Here is a 15,515-nt window from a genome sequence, read left to right as displayed (position 1 = left end):
GTTTTTGTGTGGATGTATCTAAAACTTGTGATCTTTGTTGTTCTTACCAGACCACTGCATGGTGAACTTTATCAAGGAGAACCTGCTGGGGTCAGTTAAGGAGTTCAGGAACCGCTTCATTAACCCCATTCAGAATGGACAGTGTGCCGACTCCACACTACAAGATGTCCGGATTATGAAGAAAAGGGCTCACATCCTCTATGAGATGCTGGCTGGCTGTGTCCAGGTAAAAAAGTGCTGCAACAATTGAATTGTTCTCTTTGACCTCCTTCCCTTTGCCATCTAAAAAGAAGCATTTATTTCTGTTTCCCACAGAGGAAAGATTACACGGCACTCACCAAGTTCCTGCCTCCTAAACATGAGTATGTGTTGTCAATCAGAGTGACCCCTATCCAGTGTAAACTATATAGATACTACTTGGAGCACTTCACAGGTGAGAACCATGCTTAACTAAACAGGAGCACAGGGTGTTGAGAATGGCAGTGCCACTTCCAGCTACTCTGATCTTTTTTGGGTGTTAGATGCAGCAGAGCCTCTAGGGGCTGCTAGCAGGGCTTTTAGAGTGTCAGGTCTGATTGCCCAGACATGGATTTAGACTAGTCTTAGACTAGAATGAAATTCAATTGAGAATTCCACTGGAAAACGTGCATAGTCTAGGACTAGTTTAAATCCTCCTGGGGGGTTCTGACCCTCAAGGTCCTTTCTGACAAGGGTTTAAAAAAAAAAAAAGTATGTTTTTGTGCTGCATTGTTAAATCGTTTAGTGGATCTCTCTCTCTCTCTCTCTCTCTCTCTCTCTCTCTCTCTCTCTCTCTCTCTCTCTCTCTCTCTCTCTCTCTCTCTGGCAGCTGGCAGAGTGCCGCAAGCAGGGTTTAAGCCTAGTTTCCCACGTCTCCCTAATGAAGAGCTCTGGGAGAGCGGGAACAGAGGGTGGGGGGTAAAAATGGGGAATGTGGGGGCTTAAAGAAAAGGGAAAGAAGTTTAAGGGGAGGAGGGGCCAGAGGTTTTACACCAAAAACAAAGTATAGGAAAGCTGGTATGTAAGAAGAGTGATGGATGGGGGGGGTCAGAAGTTATGGTAAAATGGACTGTAACTTCTGACCCCTCTGGTTTAATGCAGGCCAACAAACAAAAGTTACAACATTTACATTTCAGCAGCTGCCACTCAATTAAGTTCCCACATCCGCTGATTTACCAGATGAGACTAGATAACTTGTAGTTATGGTTATTGCTGTTATAAGAATGGCTGATACTCGGTTCTTGGTATATGTTTTATGCTACTAATGACTGTACTCTGGTTTGTCCATAGTGAGTTGGTTAGGGTCAGACATTAATGTTGCACTACATTTTCCACACAAGTTTGTATGTCTAAAGAGATTGAGGACACACTCTCAAGTTCATAATGCAAACAAACATCCATCTTCCTACTCACACTCTTTCCCTTGTATGCAGGTGTGGGGAATGCTTTGGAGGGGAGCCGCGGCCGTGCAGGGACCAAACTCTTCCAGGATTTCCAGATGCTCAGCAGAATCTGGACCCATCCCTGGTGCCTTCAGCTGGACTACATCAGTAAAGAAAACAGGGTAGGGCTGAGGAATACGAGACTGAACCACACTAAACACTAATTTAAAAACTTGAGATACACTAGAAGTCTAGTGCTGACAAGACAGGCACTGAGGGAGAACAACATGTAAATTGCCTCTGCGGCACAATGTTTCCCCTATGCATCATTTCTGCTACCCACGATCCAGCTCTGTTAGGTTGACCTATATTGTTGCACAAACTTACGCTAGTGTGCTCTCTTGCAGGGTTTCTTTGACGAGGACAGTATGGATGAGTTCATCGCTTCAGAAACAGAAGAATCCTCCATGAGTATGACCTCTGATGATGAGAGGACAAAAAAGTAAAACAAGATTTCACTTCTATTATTCCTTCACATAGAAATGACCTCATTTACCTGCCCTTCTCTCTTGCATCTGTTACTCTCACTGACCCCATCTCCTCTATCATTCTTATTCCTAATAATAGGAAAAAGAAGCAAGGGAAGGGAAAAAAGAAACAATCTGATGACTCGGACAGCGATGACGTGGAGGTCATCAAGGAGTGGAACACCAGCTCTCGGGGCAGAAATGGAGAGGGTCGAGTAAGACCAGAGCCTGTCGAAGAAGGTAAGTTCCTCATACATATGGGAGCGTTATGGGTAGTCGGTTGAGTAATAGAGGTCCAGGAACATCTGGGGTGATTTGCCTCTGCTCAGAGCGATGACTATCAAACACATAAACCATCAACACATCAACTATAGGGCCATCATAATTCGACTGAATTTCAGTGAACGCAATGGCACTATAAGAGTCCCTAGATAGCAGAAGGATGCTTGCAACAACTGTTTCTTAAATAATTTTTGTAGTGGAACAATTGAATTAACCATTTACATTTTCAGTTAAAAATTACCCTAACTACCCTAACTCAATCATAAATCAGCAGAGTCAGCTTGTAAAGTTTGATACAAACTATAGTAATAAAATTATCCATTTTCCTTTTTTCTGTGTTACAAACGGTCAGCTAGTCAAAATGGCAGTTTTAGACAGAGGAGCTATGACCGCTCACAAGCACGGTATGTGGTCAAGCAAGAGAGGCAAGGTCGTTACAACAAAGCTATGAATCGCAAACAAAAATGTTTTGCTCTGTCATCATTCAAAGTGCAACTGTAGCAAGCATTTCACCATCACTTTTACACCTTATCTAGCTTCATATTTTGGCTTTGCAATGCTTTAGAGCTCACTATGCTATTAGTTACTTGCCGGATGTACAGTGCTAGGATAAAGCCTGATGTGCCGGATGTCAGGCATTCTCCTCCTCCTCCTCCGTTATCTATTTTGCTAGGGCATCATCGTTTCATCTGGCGCTTAGCACTGCCCAAGACGGTTGTGATTAGTTTAAAGAAATACGAACAAGGCACAGCGCGTTTTGTTCTCCTTTTTATGCCAGATTGATAAGCGGTGTAGCCAGACCACACTCCTGCACTGACACATCCTTGTTGAGATAGGTCTAGCTCTTTGTGACTCAAATATTATAGACATTGTAATATCTCTATAATGTCACAGGAAATTGAACTAATAACAATCTTGCTTTTGCAACCAACATCTGCACATACTGCAGCTGTAGCGTAACAGAAGAAAATGTAATAGTGAAGCTCTGTTGTAAGCGTTGTAATGTCTTTGTTATTGCTTTTTGTTGCGAGACTATACTGACTGCATGAAGACTAATCTTTAACTTTGTGTATCACAAACAGTTCGGCCCACTAGCTCAGCACCAGGGAGTCCCAACCCTGACTGGCACAGGGACTTTGTCACTGATGCTGACGCTGAGATCCTGGAGCACTCTGGAAAGATGATGCTCCTCTTTGAGATCCTCCGCATGGCAGAGGAAGTAGATGAAAAAGTGTAAGTGTATCTGTTGACTATGTGCATTTAATATATATTTTTGGCTCCTTCTGTTATGCAGTTAGTTGGAGTTAAAGTGGGTTATTTAAAGAATAACCTGTAGCTGTGGTAAAGTGACACCTGTGTCTTCCATTCGCATCCGTCCTCAGGTTGGTGTTCAGTCAGTCTCTTATCTCTCTGGACCTGATTGAGGATTTCCTGGAACTGGCTTGCAGAGCTAAAGATGAAGATAAAGTCTCTCCATACAAAGGTAACTTTATTATTATTATTGTAGTCTGACAGGGCCTTTAGTCCCCAGAGTTCACAAAGTCCTTTAGTTCAGGCAACGTGTCAATGTTTTAACTAAGAATGTACACTTTAAACAATTTCTTTAAATGACAGTGGAACAATACTGTTGCTCTGACTTCAAATGAACATTTACTGCAACCGCCAAAATACATTTATATTTTAAGCTTTTGTGTTAATTTAGTTGGAAGCATGCGTAATTAGTCCTGCTGACCAACGGGCTGCTTCTTTTCGAAATGCTAGTTTAGCGCTAGCATAGCTAATAAAAATTAAAACGACAACTCTATTGAACTTACACAACTTTCTGTTTTTGGATTTGATTGACAGAACTGCTTCAGTGAGCAGAGCAATATGTATATTTTTTTCAGAGGGAGGGCAGGTGCGTTTGTTTAAACTTTTGAATTTTGTTACCAAACACACCTCTACCTCAATCTCCTTCAAAGGTAATAGCGCCACCTAGTGTTTTTCTTTGTTTTTTTGAGTGGTTAGAAGCAAATTATGTAATTCACTCATTTGCATATTGTTGACATCATTGTACAATTATTTGAATAAAGCTCAGGGGTTGTTGGTTGTAGCGAGGGAGAGATTACTAAATCAAAACTTGGAGGAGCAGCTTATCACTAAAATGAGATTAGCTGGTCCACCTTGAAGTTCAGCCATTAGAGAGTCTGTGCAAGAGTTGTTGCTAGCTGCATGGCTTACCCCCTTTACTTTAACCAGCAGGTAGCAAGCCAAATACGGGAACTTGGCTTAGATCATATCTTTTGAGGAGTTGAAGCATTTATTCACTGACAGATAAACTGTACACAGACTGCACTGCTACTTCCACAAATTTAACAAAACTGCTAACTTCATTGTACCGACACACACCGCCCTCTCTCTTCTCTCTCTCTCACTCTACTGCACACTCACAGGGGGCTGCCACTGTTTGCGCAACATGCATAGCGGGCTGGCTGTGATGTTGTGGCTGTTGTTTACGCGCACCATCATGCTGCACATGTGTTGGCTCATCCAGATGTTCTCCACATTGTTTACATGTGTTTAGGTGCAGCACAAAACAGCTAGTCTCCTGCGCCTAAGCTGTATAATTGCAGCAAAAACCCTGCAGTTTTACTCAAATCAGTGGTAGTACCCTAGTGCGTTACAGCACTTCTTCACGGAGATTGTACCCGCTCGCCAAAGTTACATAGTGCAAGAACAGGGGCACAGAGTAGAAATGACAGGGACACCATTCTACATTTTACAAGTCAGAGTAGCATAAAAATAATTTTGAAGCTGTAATGTATATTTTGTTAGATTTATCATTAATATTCCTAGTGTTAACTTTACTACACTGAATTATACTACAGTTGTCTGATCAGCGTCCCTCTTAATGTTATGATTTAAAAGGCTGCTTTTGGTTTCACAATGTGCTAAAATCAGCGAGCAATGTTTAATATTATCCAGCTACTGACCTATGGAGCGTAATGAACCCAGTTGTCTGTCTCAAGGTTTATTTTTGTGGTTTTACACTGTAGTCTTTGAACTTTGTGTAAGATATATAAAAAGCTAACATTAACTTTGGAGAAGGCTGAAGTATTTTCATACGGCGATCCAGGTTTCACACTTAGACAGTCCACATGCAACATGTATTTTTTGTACACGCTGTTGTGCTTATTACCCTTAAACACACACAGACACACGCACACCGCCGCTGGTGTAAGGTCATGTTCCTAATTAAACTTCAGCAGCTGTTTTTGCTTTCATTTTGAAAATTATTAGACCTTGACTTTTTATTCCACAAAAAAATGTTTGCTCAAGGGTTTGTAATTTGTAATGAAAAGATCACAGGGCCGTAATTGGAAACATACTGAAATGTTGGTTATGAAGGCTGGTAGGGGGTTTGCCATCTTTTAGCCTAAACACAGCCGTCTATCTGCTGCCTGCTAATACCCAAACATAGTCTTTAAAAAAAAAAGAAGAGGCCTATTTGACACGTGTGCTTTTGAAGGTTTTGTGGAGCAAAGATGTAGAAGTTGTATAGTCATAGCACATTTCTTAACTGTAACATGTCTGAAGGTGAAGGCAAGTGGTTCAGGAACATTGACTACTATCGCCTGGATGGCTCCACCAACGCCACCACCAGGAAGAAGTGGGCTGAAGAGTTTAATGACATCAGTAATCCAAGGTAATATACTTTTATTTTACAACACAAAATAATAACACCACATTACCAAACATTTAAAATATTACTAGTGCTTAAATTGTCTCTCTTTCCCAGAGGTCGTTTATTCCTCATTTCCACGCGAGCTGGCTCTCTTGGCATCAACCTGGTGGCAGCCAACAGGGTCATCATCTTTGATGCCTCATGGAACCCCTCCTACGACGTCCAGAGTATCTTCAGGGTCTACCGCTTTGGTCAGTTGAGGACCGTTTATGTCTACAGGTTCCTGGCCCAGGTGAGCTTATTAACCTGTTTTGGTGCTTTCTGTTAGTAGAGCGGCAATGATTAATCGATTAATTGTCAACTGTTAAATTAAAGGGGCACTATGCTTTTTGATCGCAGGTTTCTCCCTAGCGCTCCCCCTACAGCTTCAGAATAGATATTTTGCAGCTCCTACGGTTACTTGTGTCTGACTCCTTGCTCGTTCAGTTTGCCGCTTCCTATTTCTCGGTTCCTCCAACAATTCTTTCCTTGCTTTCTTCTTCTTTTTTGCTGGCTCAGCAATGACAATGGTGTAAAAAACTCCATCGCTTCCTTGTTAGCCGTTTTCGGCATATGTTTGCAGTACTGTGAAGCAATTTATTACAACACCTGATATCACTATTTTTTTCGTGATTGTGAGGCCAGCGAATTGCCCGCCGGAAGTTGCAAGGGTAGTTTATCCACTCACAGGCGCTAGGGGGGAGCAAGACAACCACCCTTCAACTTGAAATAAGTGATATAAACATTCTGGTGTCTCCGAAGCTGATCAGTTACGGTAAATTGACAACAGGTTGGACTACTGTAATGCCCTCCTCGTCGGGATCCCTGGCAGGAGCCTGCAAAAGCTCCAGCATATTCAAAATTGCGCTGCCCGGGTCCTGACAAGGAGGCGCAAATATGACCACATCACCCCGGTCCTGAAATCCCTCCACTGTCTGCCAATTAAACAAAGAATTCAATACAAAATCTGTCTACTTACCCACCAATGCATTCATGGAACTGCCCCTACCTACCTCAGTGAACTCCTCTCCCCACATACCACCTCACAAAACCTCCGCTCCTCCATCTCCCCCGATCGCCTGCTCCAACCAAGGACCAAACTGTCTACGATGGGAGACAGGGCTTTCCAGGCAGTCGCCCCACGGCTCTGGAACGACCTACCAGAGTCCCTAAGGGCCCCACAAACTGTGGAAACCTTTAAGAAGGGCCTAAAGACACTACTATTTCAAAAGGCCTTTTTAAACAGTCATTGCTTTAATTTTAGTTTTATGGTGTTTTATTATTGCTTGTCACTTGTATTGTACAAGTGACTGGAAACCGTTTTTAACTCCCTATTAATTTTAGCACTTTGAGATTTATTTTTGAAATGTAAAGGGCATTATAAATAAAATGTATTATTATTAAATTAAGCCAAAAAAATGTCAAATGTTATGGATCTTGATTGACCTGATCCCAGCTTCTTAAAGCTATAGTGCATAGTTTTGTATTCAAATGAATACAAAATTTGTGTATTTTTGTAATGACAACAAAACTGTCGGCTCATCCACGTGATACAAGCCTTGCATGAGTAAAGTGAATATCTTTGAGTTGTGGACAACACGAGGATTTCATCTTGGGCTTTGAAAAACACTCCACACTTCACCATTTTCTGACATTTTATAGAACAAACCGCATCGAGAAAATATTGTCAAATGAACCAATAATGAAAATAATTGTTAGTTGCAGCCCTATCTATGAGTAAAGCTGTAACTATAAACTGTTTTGTAGATACACCTATACTTTCATGGCTGTCTTCACATTTCATACACTTTTTTTTTTTTCAGGGTACAATGGAGGAGAAGATTTATGACCGGCAGGTTACCAAACAGTCGCTGTCATTCCGTGTGGTGGACCAGCAGCAGATTGAGAGGCACTTTACAACAAATGAGCTGGCCGAGCTTTACACATTTGACCCGGACATGCTGGATGGGCCCTCAGAGAAGAAGAGCAAGAAAGCCACGCCCTTGCTTCCCAAGGTAGACATGTACATATGTAGATTTTTTTTTTCTTTTTTTCATAGATTTTAGATTTCAAGTGCAGAAAAGCAGGCTGAAACCTATTAACAGTAGTAAAAATTATTTTTATTCAACAAAAATGGCACAGAATGCCAGTTTTAAAACCAAGCTTGTTTGACCAGACTTGCACCAAGTAGTATGTTGTTCTTTTTGAAGTTTATCACATCAGTGATAAAGTTTTTAAACTCGATGCCAACTTGTATCCTGCTTGGCCTTTCCGGGATCTTTCTATTTCTTCTTGTTTCCTTTTATAATTCTGCGCTCGCCTTTTCTCCTCTTAATGCAGGTGCTGTGTCCCTATTTAAGCCACCTGGGGTTTAATAAGAACACACAGCCCTTACATTGGCCATCCAACCTCGCATAGCTGCACAGATGTGTGTTTACTGCTATTTACTAAATAGTCTTTTCATTGCAACACTGCTTCTGCCCTGCTATAAACCTTCATTGGTCTTTTTTTATTTTTTACATTAATTCCTTGCTGTCCTTCACTTCTTTAATGATCTTTGAATTATGTGCTTTCCCACTCTTTCCCTTATTTGCAGTCTGTGTTTATTCAGATAACCTAAAGTGGTTTTACCTCCTTTGTTTTGTTTTGACCTGGGTAACTGTAAATCTTTAAACCCAATGGATAAAGGATATCATTGCTCTCACCTTTCATATGCAGCAAAGCACAGTTGGAGATTTGAAGAGGAGGAAGGGGAATAGAAGAGGAAAGATGTGTTCATTGAGCCGCGGCCTGTTAGATGTGTATGATCTTTAATGAGCGCAGTGACATTTATGTGACACAGTATTAAAGATGGAGAGGCTGACAAGCTCTTTAACAAGCTGACCTGTTTTGGCCAGGGGGTTAACTATCATGTGGCAGCAGGACTGCAGTATACGGAAGGAATTTGCCATCTGGAATGATGTGAAGATGAGTCAGACACCCTCCATCACTTTCAGCCAACAACCATTGCACAGAAGGAGAGAATGATTTGAGGGAGTTTTTTTTTACTTCTTTTAAACTCTTCACACTGGGAAGTGCTGTTTTCTTAACCAGAAATGGCATATTGTTTTTAAATTAGGGTCACACAGGCCTCAGAGGCAGTGTTAGATATTTGTGCTTAAGAAGCTGAGTTGGGCCTATTTTTGGTCTCTTCTTTTGCTTTGCATTGGGGTCTCTGCTACCACTCCCACCTTCCTCCTCCTGTTCAGTCCCCCGTTATACTACCTATCATGGTTATTTCTGCACCCTCCTTACCTTGTATCCTATCATTATCTCCACTCCAACCCCCCCCGCTCGCCCGCCCGTACTTACTGATGTCCTCACTCTCTTCCCCGTCCATCCACCATTACTTCACTCCGTCTTTTCCCTGCCTTCTTCGCAACCATCTGTTGCACTTACTTGACACTATGCCTCGAATCTTCAAAGCGAGTTTAGTGAAGTTGTTTTTCTTTTTCTCCCTCTGGCCTACCCATCATGATGAAGGGTCATTATTTAAACCCCTCTCTTAAAGATGTCTCCGCACTCTTCAGAGAAACTAATTGGAGACAAAAGAAGCAGGAGAACTTCCTCGTAATGACAAAGAAGGTCCGCACAGCCCAGACATGAGATTTTGACTCCCCACATATCCTGAGACACCCTCACCTTAACCTGTTCATCACACTTGCCTCTTCCATCTAAGGCAACCACTTTGTGAGCACTATAAAGAAATGAGAACTATATGATTTTGGACAAGTCTTCATACAACTTTGCAGCATTCTCTGCAAATGCTGTATTGTCGGTCAAGCTGGCAGCTGTGGGCGTACCTCACTGTATGTGCTCTCAGCAGGTGATGGCTGCAGAGGTCATTAGGCTCTGTCAGGTACAATGGCTAAGGGGAGGCTGCACTTAAACTACAGTATAGACAGGAACAGACTGGAGCAATAAGCCACATTATGCTTGTCTCATTAGGAGTAGGAAGTCTCTATGACCTTAAAGGAAAATCCACCCCTTGAATACTTTAATCAATATATCACCAGTCAGTGATGTTCAGTGCACCCACCTTTAGCTTGCTCAGTCTATATATACTTGCGTAAGAGCTTTTTCACACTTCCAGAATGCTTTTTTGCCAGCTTTTAGAAAACATGCCTGAGCTTGTTGCTTTGCAGGTGGAGAGAACGCTAATGATAGTAACAGCAAGAGGCCTTGTTGTTGTAGGTGAGGAAGAAGCAAGAGCAATGGCCCTCGTTTGCTGCTTTCTGGTTTGTTGAGAATATGTCTGTGGCGATACTGGTATCTCTGTCACTAATATGATGCATCTCTGTCAGGTTGTTGAACTTCATTATGCAAGGAGATGGTTGTTTTTATAGTTTGCTACTGACTTTTTGGCTTTAATTGTCAGTCAGCAGGAAAAAGTGAAACACGTGACCAGATATTAAAATGGAAATAAAAAATGCACAAAAAACTGACAGCGCCTGTTTTTAAGCACTGTTGTACCGAAGGCCATACAGAAAATGTTATAAATTAAAACAGAAGGTCTTAATGCCGCAGTGTACTTGCTTTGTGTTTCGGATGATCAAACAGCTTCTGAAACCCCTTCCCCCGCACCTTCCAACATTGAAGTTGGGGGTCTGTGTCAGAGTCATTTCTGGAACTTCTCTAAAATCAGACATTCACACCCACTTTGTGCCATAATTGGCCGGCTGTGCAGAGGTAAGAAAGGAGCCACAATTTCTGTCACTGTTCACATCTACGCTTGCAACACTATGAATACCTTCCAGAAGAGACAGAGACTGTCTGAAACTACCCCCATATACCCCTCTCTATGATGGCAGGCTTTTCACCCCACTTCTCACTGTGGCTGTTCGGAACAGCTATAAACACTTTTTATTTTGGACATGGTTGGATAACTCATCTTATGAACCACTTCTTTTCTAGCATAACCCCTGCCCTTAGTCTGTAAAACATCCCAAGAGAAACGGCTGTGCCTGGCAACTAAAAGCCAGGCCAGTAAGTGGCCTGTGGGGAACAGCCCTCTGTCTCGAATTTTAACTGAGCAACACCTCTCCACGCCCACACTTTGTGATCAACTAATTCAACAATTGCACAGCCTGCTTCTCACATAAGATTTATTCAGAAACCAATTTCCATTTTTTGACTTTTCTTTCTTCCAGTACAGTTCCACCATTATACTCTTAATAGAGTCCTTGTAAATTCCACCTGACCTGGCTGTCCAGCTCCAGCTGGCTGGTCCTTGTAGCGAGCTCTTGTAGAAATACACCCCCCCCCCCGCGGCTGCTAGCTGAGGCTCGTTTTTATAGGAATGTGCTATGTTTATTGTCTTTGTTTAGCCCTTTGTGACATGCATGATTTTGTTACTTTGTTAATTGACTGACAGCTAGATAAACCCTCTGACTTGCGTGCAGGCCCTGGAGGGTGTAAAGACAACGTGGTGGCCTCCTGATGTCAAGCATAGCCCCCATAGTTAAGAGCATTTTTGCTGAGAAACAGTTTAGAGCAGGCCTGTAGAGTTTGTGTATCATTTGTGTGCAGCTTGGGTAGAAAGAGTTTTGACTGGCAATGTTTAGGTATTACAAATATCTCAGCCACTCACATTCCTTCAATTGTGATCCTGTCTTGGCCCCCTCTGCTGCTATGGTTGACACACCTGTGCATCGAAAGTAGTTTCTAGCAGAGACAGCTACTTTCAATACATTCAAAAACTTCTGGAGAACTCCACTAACTAGTTGTTTGTGCACTAACATGAAATAAAAAATTAAACCATGACGGGAGAAGCATGTTTAAAGCGGTCTCTACACACAATAAGCGCATATTTAGATGCAGGAAATTGGGTTAACATGTTTGAGAATTTATGTAGAAAATATATAACATAGCAAAAAATCCTGCTTGTATAGAACCGCAAGATATTAATGCAGAGGGGTGTTCAATTGCCTCAGACCTTTTACAGTTAACCGTCACCAAAATCTATTGCTGAAGTACCCGTTGGTGCTTGTGACAAGTTGTAAAGTCTACATGAGGCCCACTTACATTGACTCCCAAGTTTAAAAAACATCTTTCAGATGTGAGAACTGATAAGTTTGAAAACTGCTTTAGGCTACATCATTTATGGACTGCTGGCAGTTTAGTCATTTTCATACATGGACAATAATTTGGCTTAAGGAGGGCATAAATTGTTCTCTCAATGGAAAGGTTTTCAAACAGTGGTAAATGTCATGTGTGTTGGATGCCTTGTGTGATTAGTATCCTAATTCTTAAACTAAGTTTCTTTGCTTGTTTAGCACTCAGCTAAATCCAGGACTTCTACCCCAGAGCTGGTTTTTTGATTCTGTGGAGCACATTTGAATAACATTTGTTAAATAAAAATAATTATTTTGCTCATGTGCTGTTTATAGTCAAAACAGCTGATTATCAGCCCCTCATTGAGACTGAATCTGTTGAGATTCTTTGGTTCTAAACTAAAGGTCTTGAGCTTATTCTCAGATTCGGATGGCCACATACACGCACTCAGTGGTGCCCAGTGCCAAAACTCCTTCCCAAATTTCACAAAAAAAGTGTTGAGTTGAGCTGGGTAATTTACCTCTTTTTCCGTCTGAGCATCTGCCCACCCAGCGTCTCTGACTTTCTCTCATCCCCTGCAGTAAAATGATAGGCTTTACCATGCAGATCCATAAGGATGACAATCGCCCATCATTAGTGCTGGGAACACACACACAATCACACTCACTGGGATGGAGATGGACCGGACCACCCCAGAGCCACTGCTGGTGGGGATTACTTTGGTATCCCTGAATGCACTAGGGTTCCAGTGGGAGCGTCAATACTGTCATTTGACCTGCAGCTCCACTGACCCGTTACCTGGTCGACAAAAGTGCTCCTCTTTCATGCATTTGAATAAAATGTCAGCACATACAGGTTCAACAGATACTGTTTTCTATTCATACATAGTTTGAACATTAGTAGTTGTTCTAGTAGACTTAACTGCACTATACTGTTGCTACAGCATTAACCAAAAAAATAAAAACCTGTGCTCACTTTTGTTCACAGAAAAAAAAACACGATTAATGCCCTATATCAGAGTCAGACCAACAGGTTCTTCTGTGTTTCTGTGTCCTAATTATAGAGCAAAACTGCTGGCTATGCCACTGCTCCAAAATGTCTGGTTGTTCAGGGGTGGGCTGGTTTTGTCCTGATTAAGTGTGATGGCTGGCAAACATAAGCATGTGTCAATGGGTTCAGTGCCCTAGTGTTGGAGGTTGATGAGTATAATGTTGTGAAGCTCTGTGGCCTTGTCTGCTCCTATCTGTTTCAGACACCTTATCTGTCACTTGCTCGGGTTGTGAGGCCTGAAAATAGGTTATTGTAAAGTGTTCATGCAGATCACTTCTCCCCCTTCTTAGGGATCTAGTTTCACTCCGTCTGGTCTCGTGTTTATTTTCTGTGTATCCAATACAGGTCTCCAATCACTGCTTAATTTCATAGTTGGGCTTTCTTTTTCCTTCCCTAATACCAGTGACATCTATGATTAATTTTGTTTGCAACTTCATACTCATCGTCACAGTTCAAAGCAAGACAGAGAAAGGCAGGAGAGGAAAGCATCGCCCTTAATGAAATTGGCCCATGCGGAGGTTAATGATGCAACTTCTGTATGACATTTTTTCCAGATTGCAAAGTTCCAGCTTAATGTAAAGCTAAGTCAAGACAAAGAAAAGCAAACGTACTACAGAAGAAGTAATTTAAACCATGTTTGTGTGAGCAGAGCCTGGCCCAGCTCTCCTAATTTTACTCAGGTATTGTTTTCAGTAACACTGTAGTCATGGAAACCAGAACTCTCCCTAAAACAACCATTTATTTGTTAGTTAGTTAGTTAGTGTTTTTTTTTTAAATTTATTTTCTTATTTTTACATGTCATTTAATCCTTTTAACAGGAAAGTCTTTCTTTTTTTTTTCTTAAAAAAAGAAATAATATATAAATCAAAGCATTAGAAATCAGGTTGAGTTTGTGTCTTCCAGTCTTGTTCGCCTTTTTGTATTGTTTGCCACAGTAACGAAGCAGATGTAAACATGCTAACTGGTGCCTCGTTTTTCCAGCATGAACTCAGTGTAAGAAAGTAAACGTATGAATAAAATTAAACAAGTTTTGTTTAATTTTCTTGTCCACAGCACCGCTGCTTTCTTGCACTAGACACAGATCTGCAGCCTGCAGTTCAGTGTGGCTTCATTGATACTAGAGTAGCCTACTAGATACTAGAGTAACCCTTCAGTTTACTGCTGCAATGAATAAAATGCAGAGGCAAAAATAATCTGTTTCCACAAAGTTTTACTGTGAAACAATCATAAAATAATCTTTTTGCTCTCTCTCTACTGTATAGTGACAAATTCCAGAAGCTTCAAAACACTAGTTCTGATGGTTTAGAGCTTGACTGATGTAAGCTGTTTACTGAATATGACATGTGACGTCCATTTCCATCACATAAAGTCACGGGTTGTGATCTAGGTCATATCTGAATTGTTATGACTATGGACCCACTCTTTTTGACTATCTTGGTGTGAATTGCCAAAACAAGAGTTGAACACTGCTCAGACAACCTTGGTCATTGCGGTGAAAGAGGCATTACATTTCCAGCACATTAGTAGGGGGTCTTTTAATGGCCAGAAGGAATAGGAGGAATGACAGCAAGCAAAAACCTGTTTTAATGTTCATATGGGCACCTGACTATTGTTTTCACACAGACTTGAAAAATTGTGGTCCTGACCTTCAATTGCTGTGATTTCAGTCTAAATATACAGTAACCTCTATTATGTAGCCACTGCGGCCTCCAGCTTTTCCAGAGCCATCTCCCTCCTCTCCTATGATGCCTTCAAGCCCATTTGACCCTTTTCTATCTCTTTGTCGCCTTTCCACCTGTAGGATCCCTTCCTGGCGGAGATGCTGCAGAACAATAAGGACCAGATTGTGTGTTACCACGAGCATGACTCCTTGTTGGACCACAAGGAGGAGGAAGCCCTCAGCGAGGAGGATCGCAAGGCTGCCTGGGCCGAGTATGAAGCAGAGAAAAAGGTAGGCAAAGATAAAACCCCACACAGACATGCATGGTACAAAAATATCCACCAGTTCCAAAATCAAAGGTGCGCACACACACACATGCAGCATATAGCCCTTGTGTGTCCATTATTCTCTAAATCGTTGACATCAAAGTGCAAGGAGAGCTAAGCTAGGCCCTACTGCAGTTTGTCACGATGTGTGACTTAATGTTGGATCTGTACAATCCTTTAAGCAGGCGACCGGGCCTACTCCCTGCTACTGTGATAGTCATTTGGGCCCACCGTTAAGCTAGTCATCTGCTATACAAATCAATGGGAGGCTGTCCAAACACTGTCAGTACTACTACTGTACATACTTAGGTCCACAGAGGGTTAGGGACTCTTTCTGTCTGTGCTACACACTTTTCTCTCTTTCTTTTAAATCTCCCCCATTGTACCCTCCTCTTCCCTCTTCTTTCTTGTGGGACAAATCAAAGGGTAATTAGTGGGGTATATTTGGAGAAGTGCGTGGGAAGGGGGGGGGGG

At 41.8% G+C, this 15,515-nt stretch overlaps 1 protein-coding gene across 8 annotated transcripts in view; it reads left to right on the top strand.

Moving 5' to 3' along the window:
• The window catches only part of atrx (ATRX chromatin remodeler), a 38,572-nt gene that overhangs the window by 17,984 nt on the left and 5,073 nt on the right, over positions 1-15,515 (top strand). For all 8 annotated transcript variants that reach the window (XM_034883559.1, XM_034883555.1, XM_034883558.1 and 5 more), the window contains 11 exons: positions 51-226; positions 316-433; positions 1,452-1,582; positions 1,808-1,902; positions 2,028-2,167; positions 3,292-3,442; positions 3,592-3,692; positions 5,786-5,894; positions 5,988-6,165; positions 7,736-7,927; positions 14,857-15,006. In XM_034883559.1, coding sequence (XP_034739450.1) covers positions 51-226; positions 316-433; positions 1,452-1,582; positions 1,808-1,902; positions 2,028-2,167; positions 3,292-3,442; positions 3,592-3,692; positions 5,786-5,894; positions 5,988-6,165; positions 7,736-7,927; positions 14,857-15,006 — 1,541 coding nt within the window. The remainder of the gene's footprint in view (positions 1-50; positions 227-315; positions 434-1,451; positions 1,583-1,807; positions 1,903-2,027; positions 2,168-3,291; positions 3,443-3,591; positions 3,693-5,785; positions 5,895-5,987; positions 6,166-7,735; positions 7,928-14,856; positions 15,007-15,515) is intronic.

The sequence above is a fragment of the Etheostoma cragini genome, chromosome 10 (assembly GCF_013103735.1).
Source record: "Etheostoma cragini isolate CJK2018 chromosome 10, CSU_Ecrag_1.0, whole genome shotgun sequence".
NCBI classification, from domain to species: Eukaryota; Metazoa; Chordata; class Actinopteri; order Perciformes; family Percidae; genus Etheostoma; species Etheostoma cragini.
The sequence above is the reverse complement of the archived record's forward strand: the minus strand, read 5'-3'. Positions and strand labels throughout refer to the sequence as shown.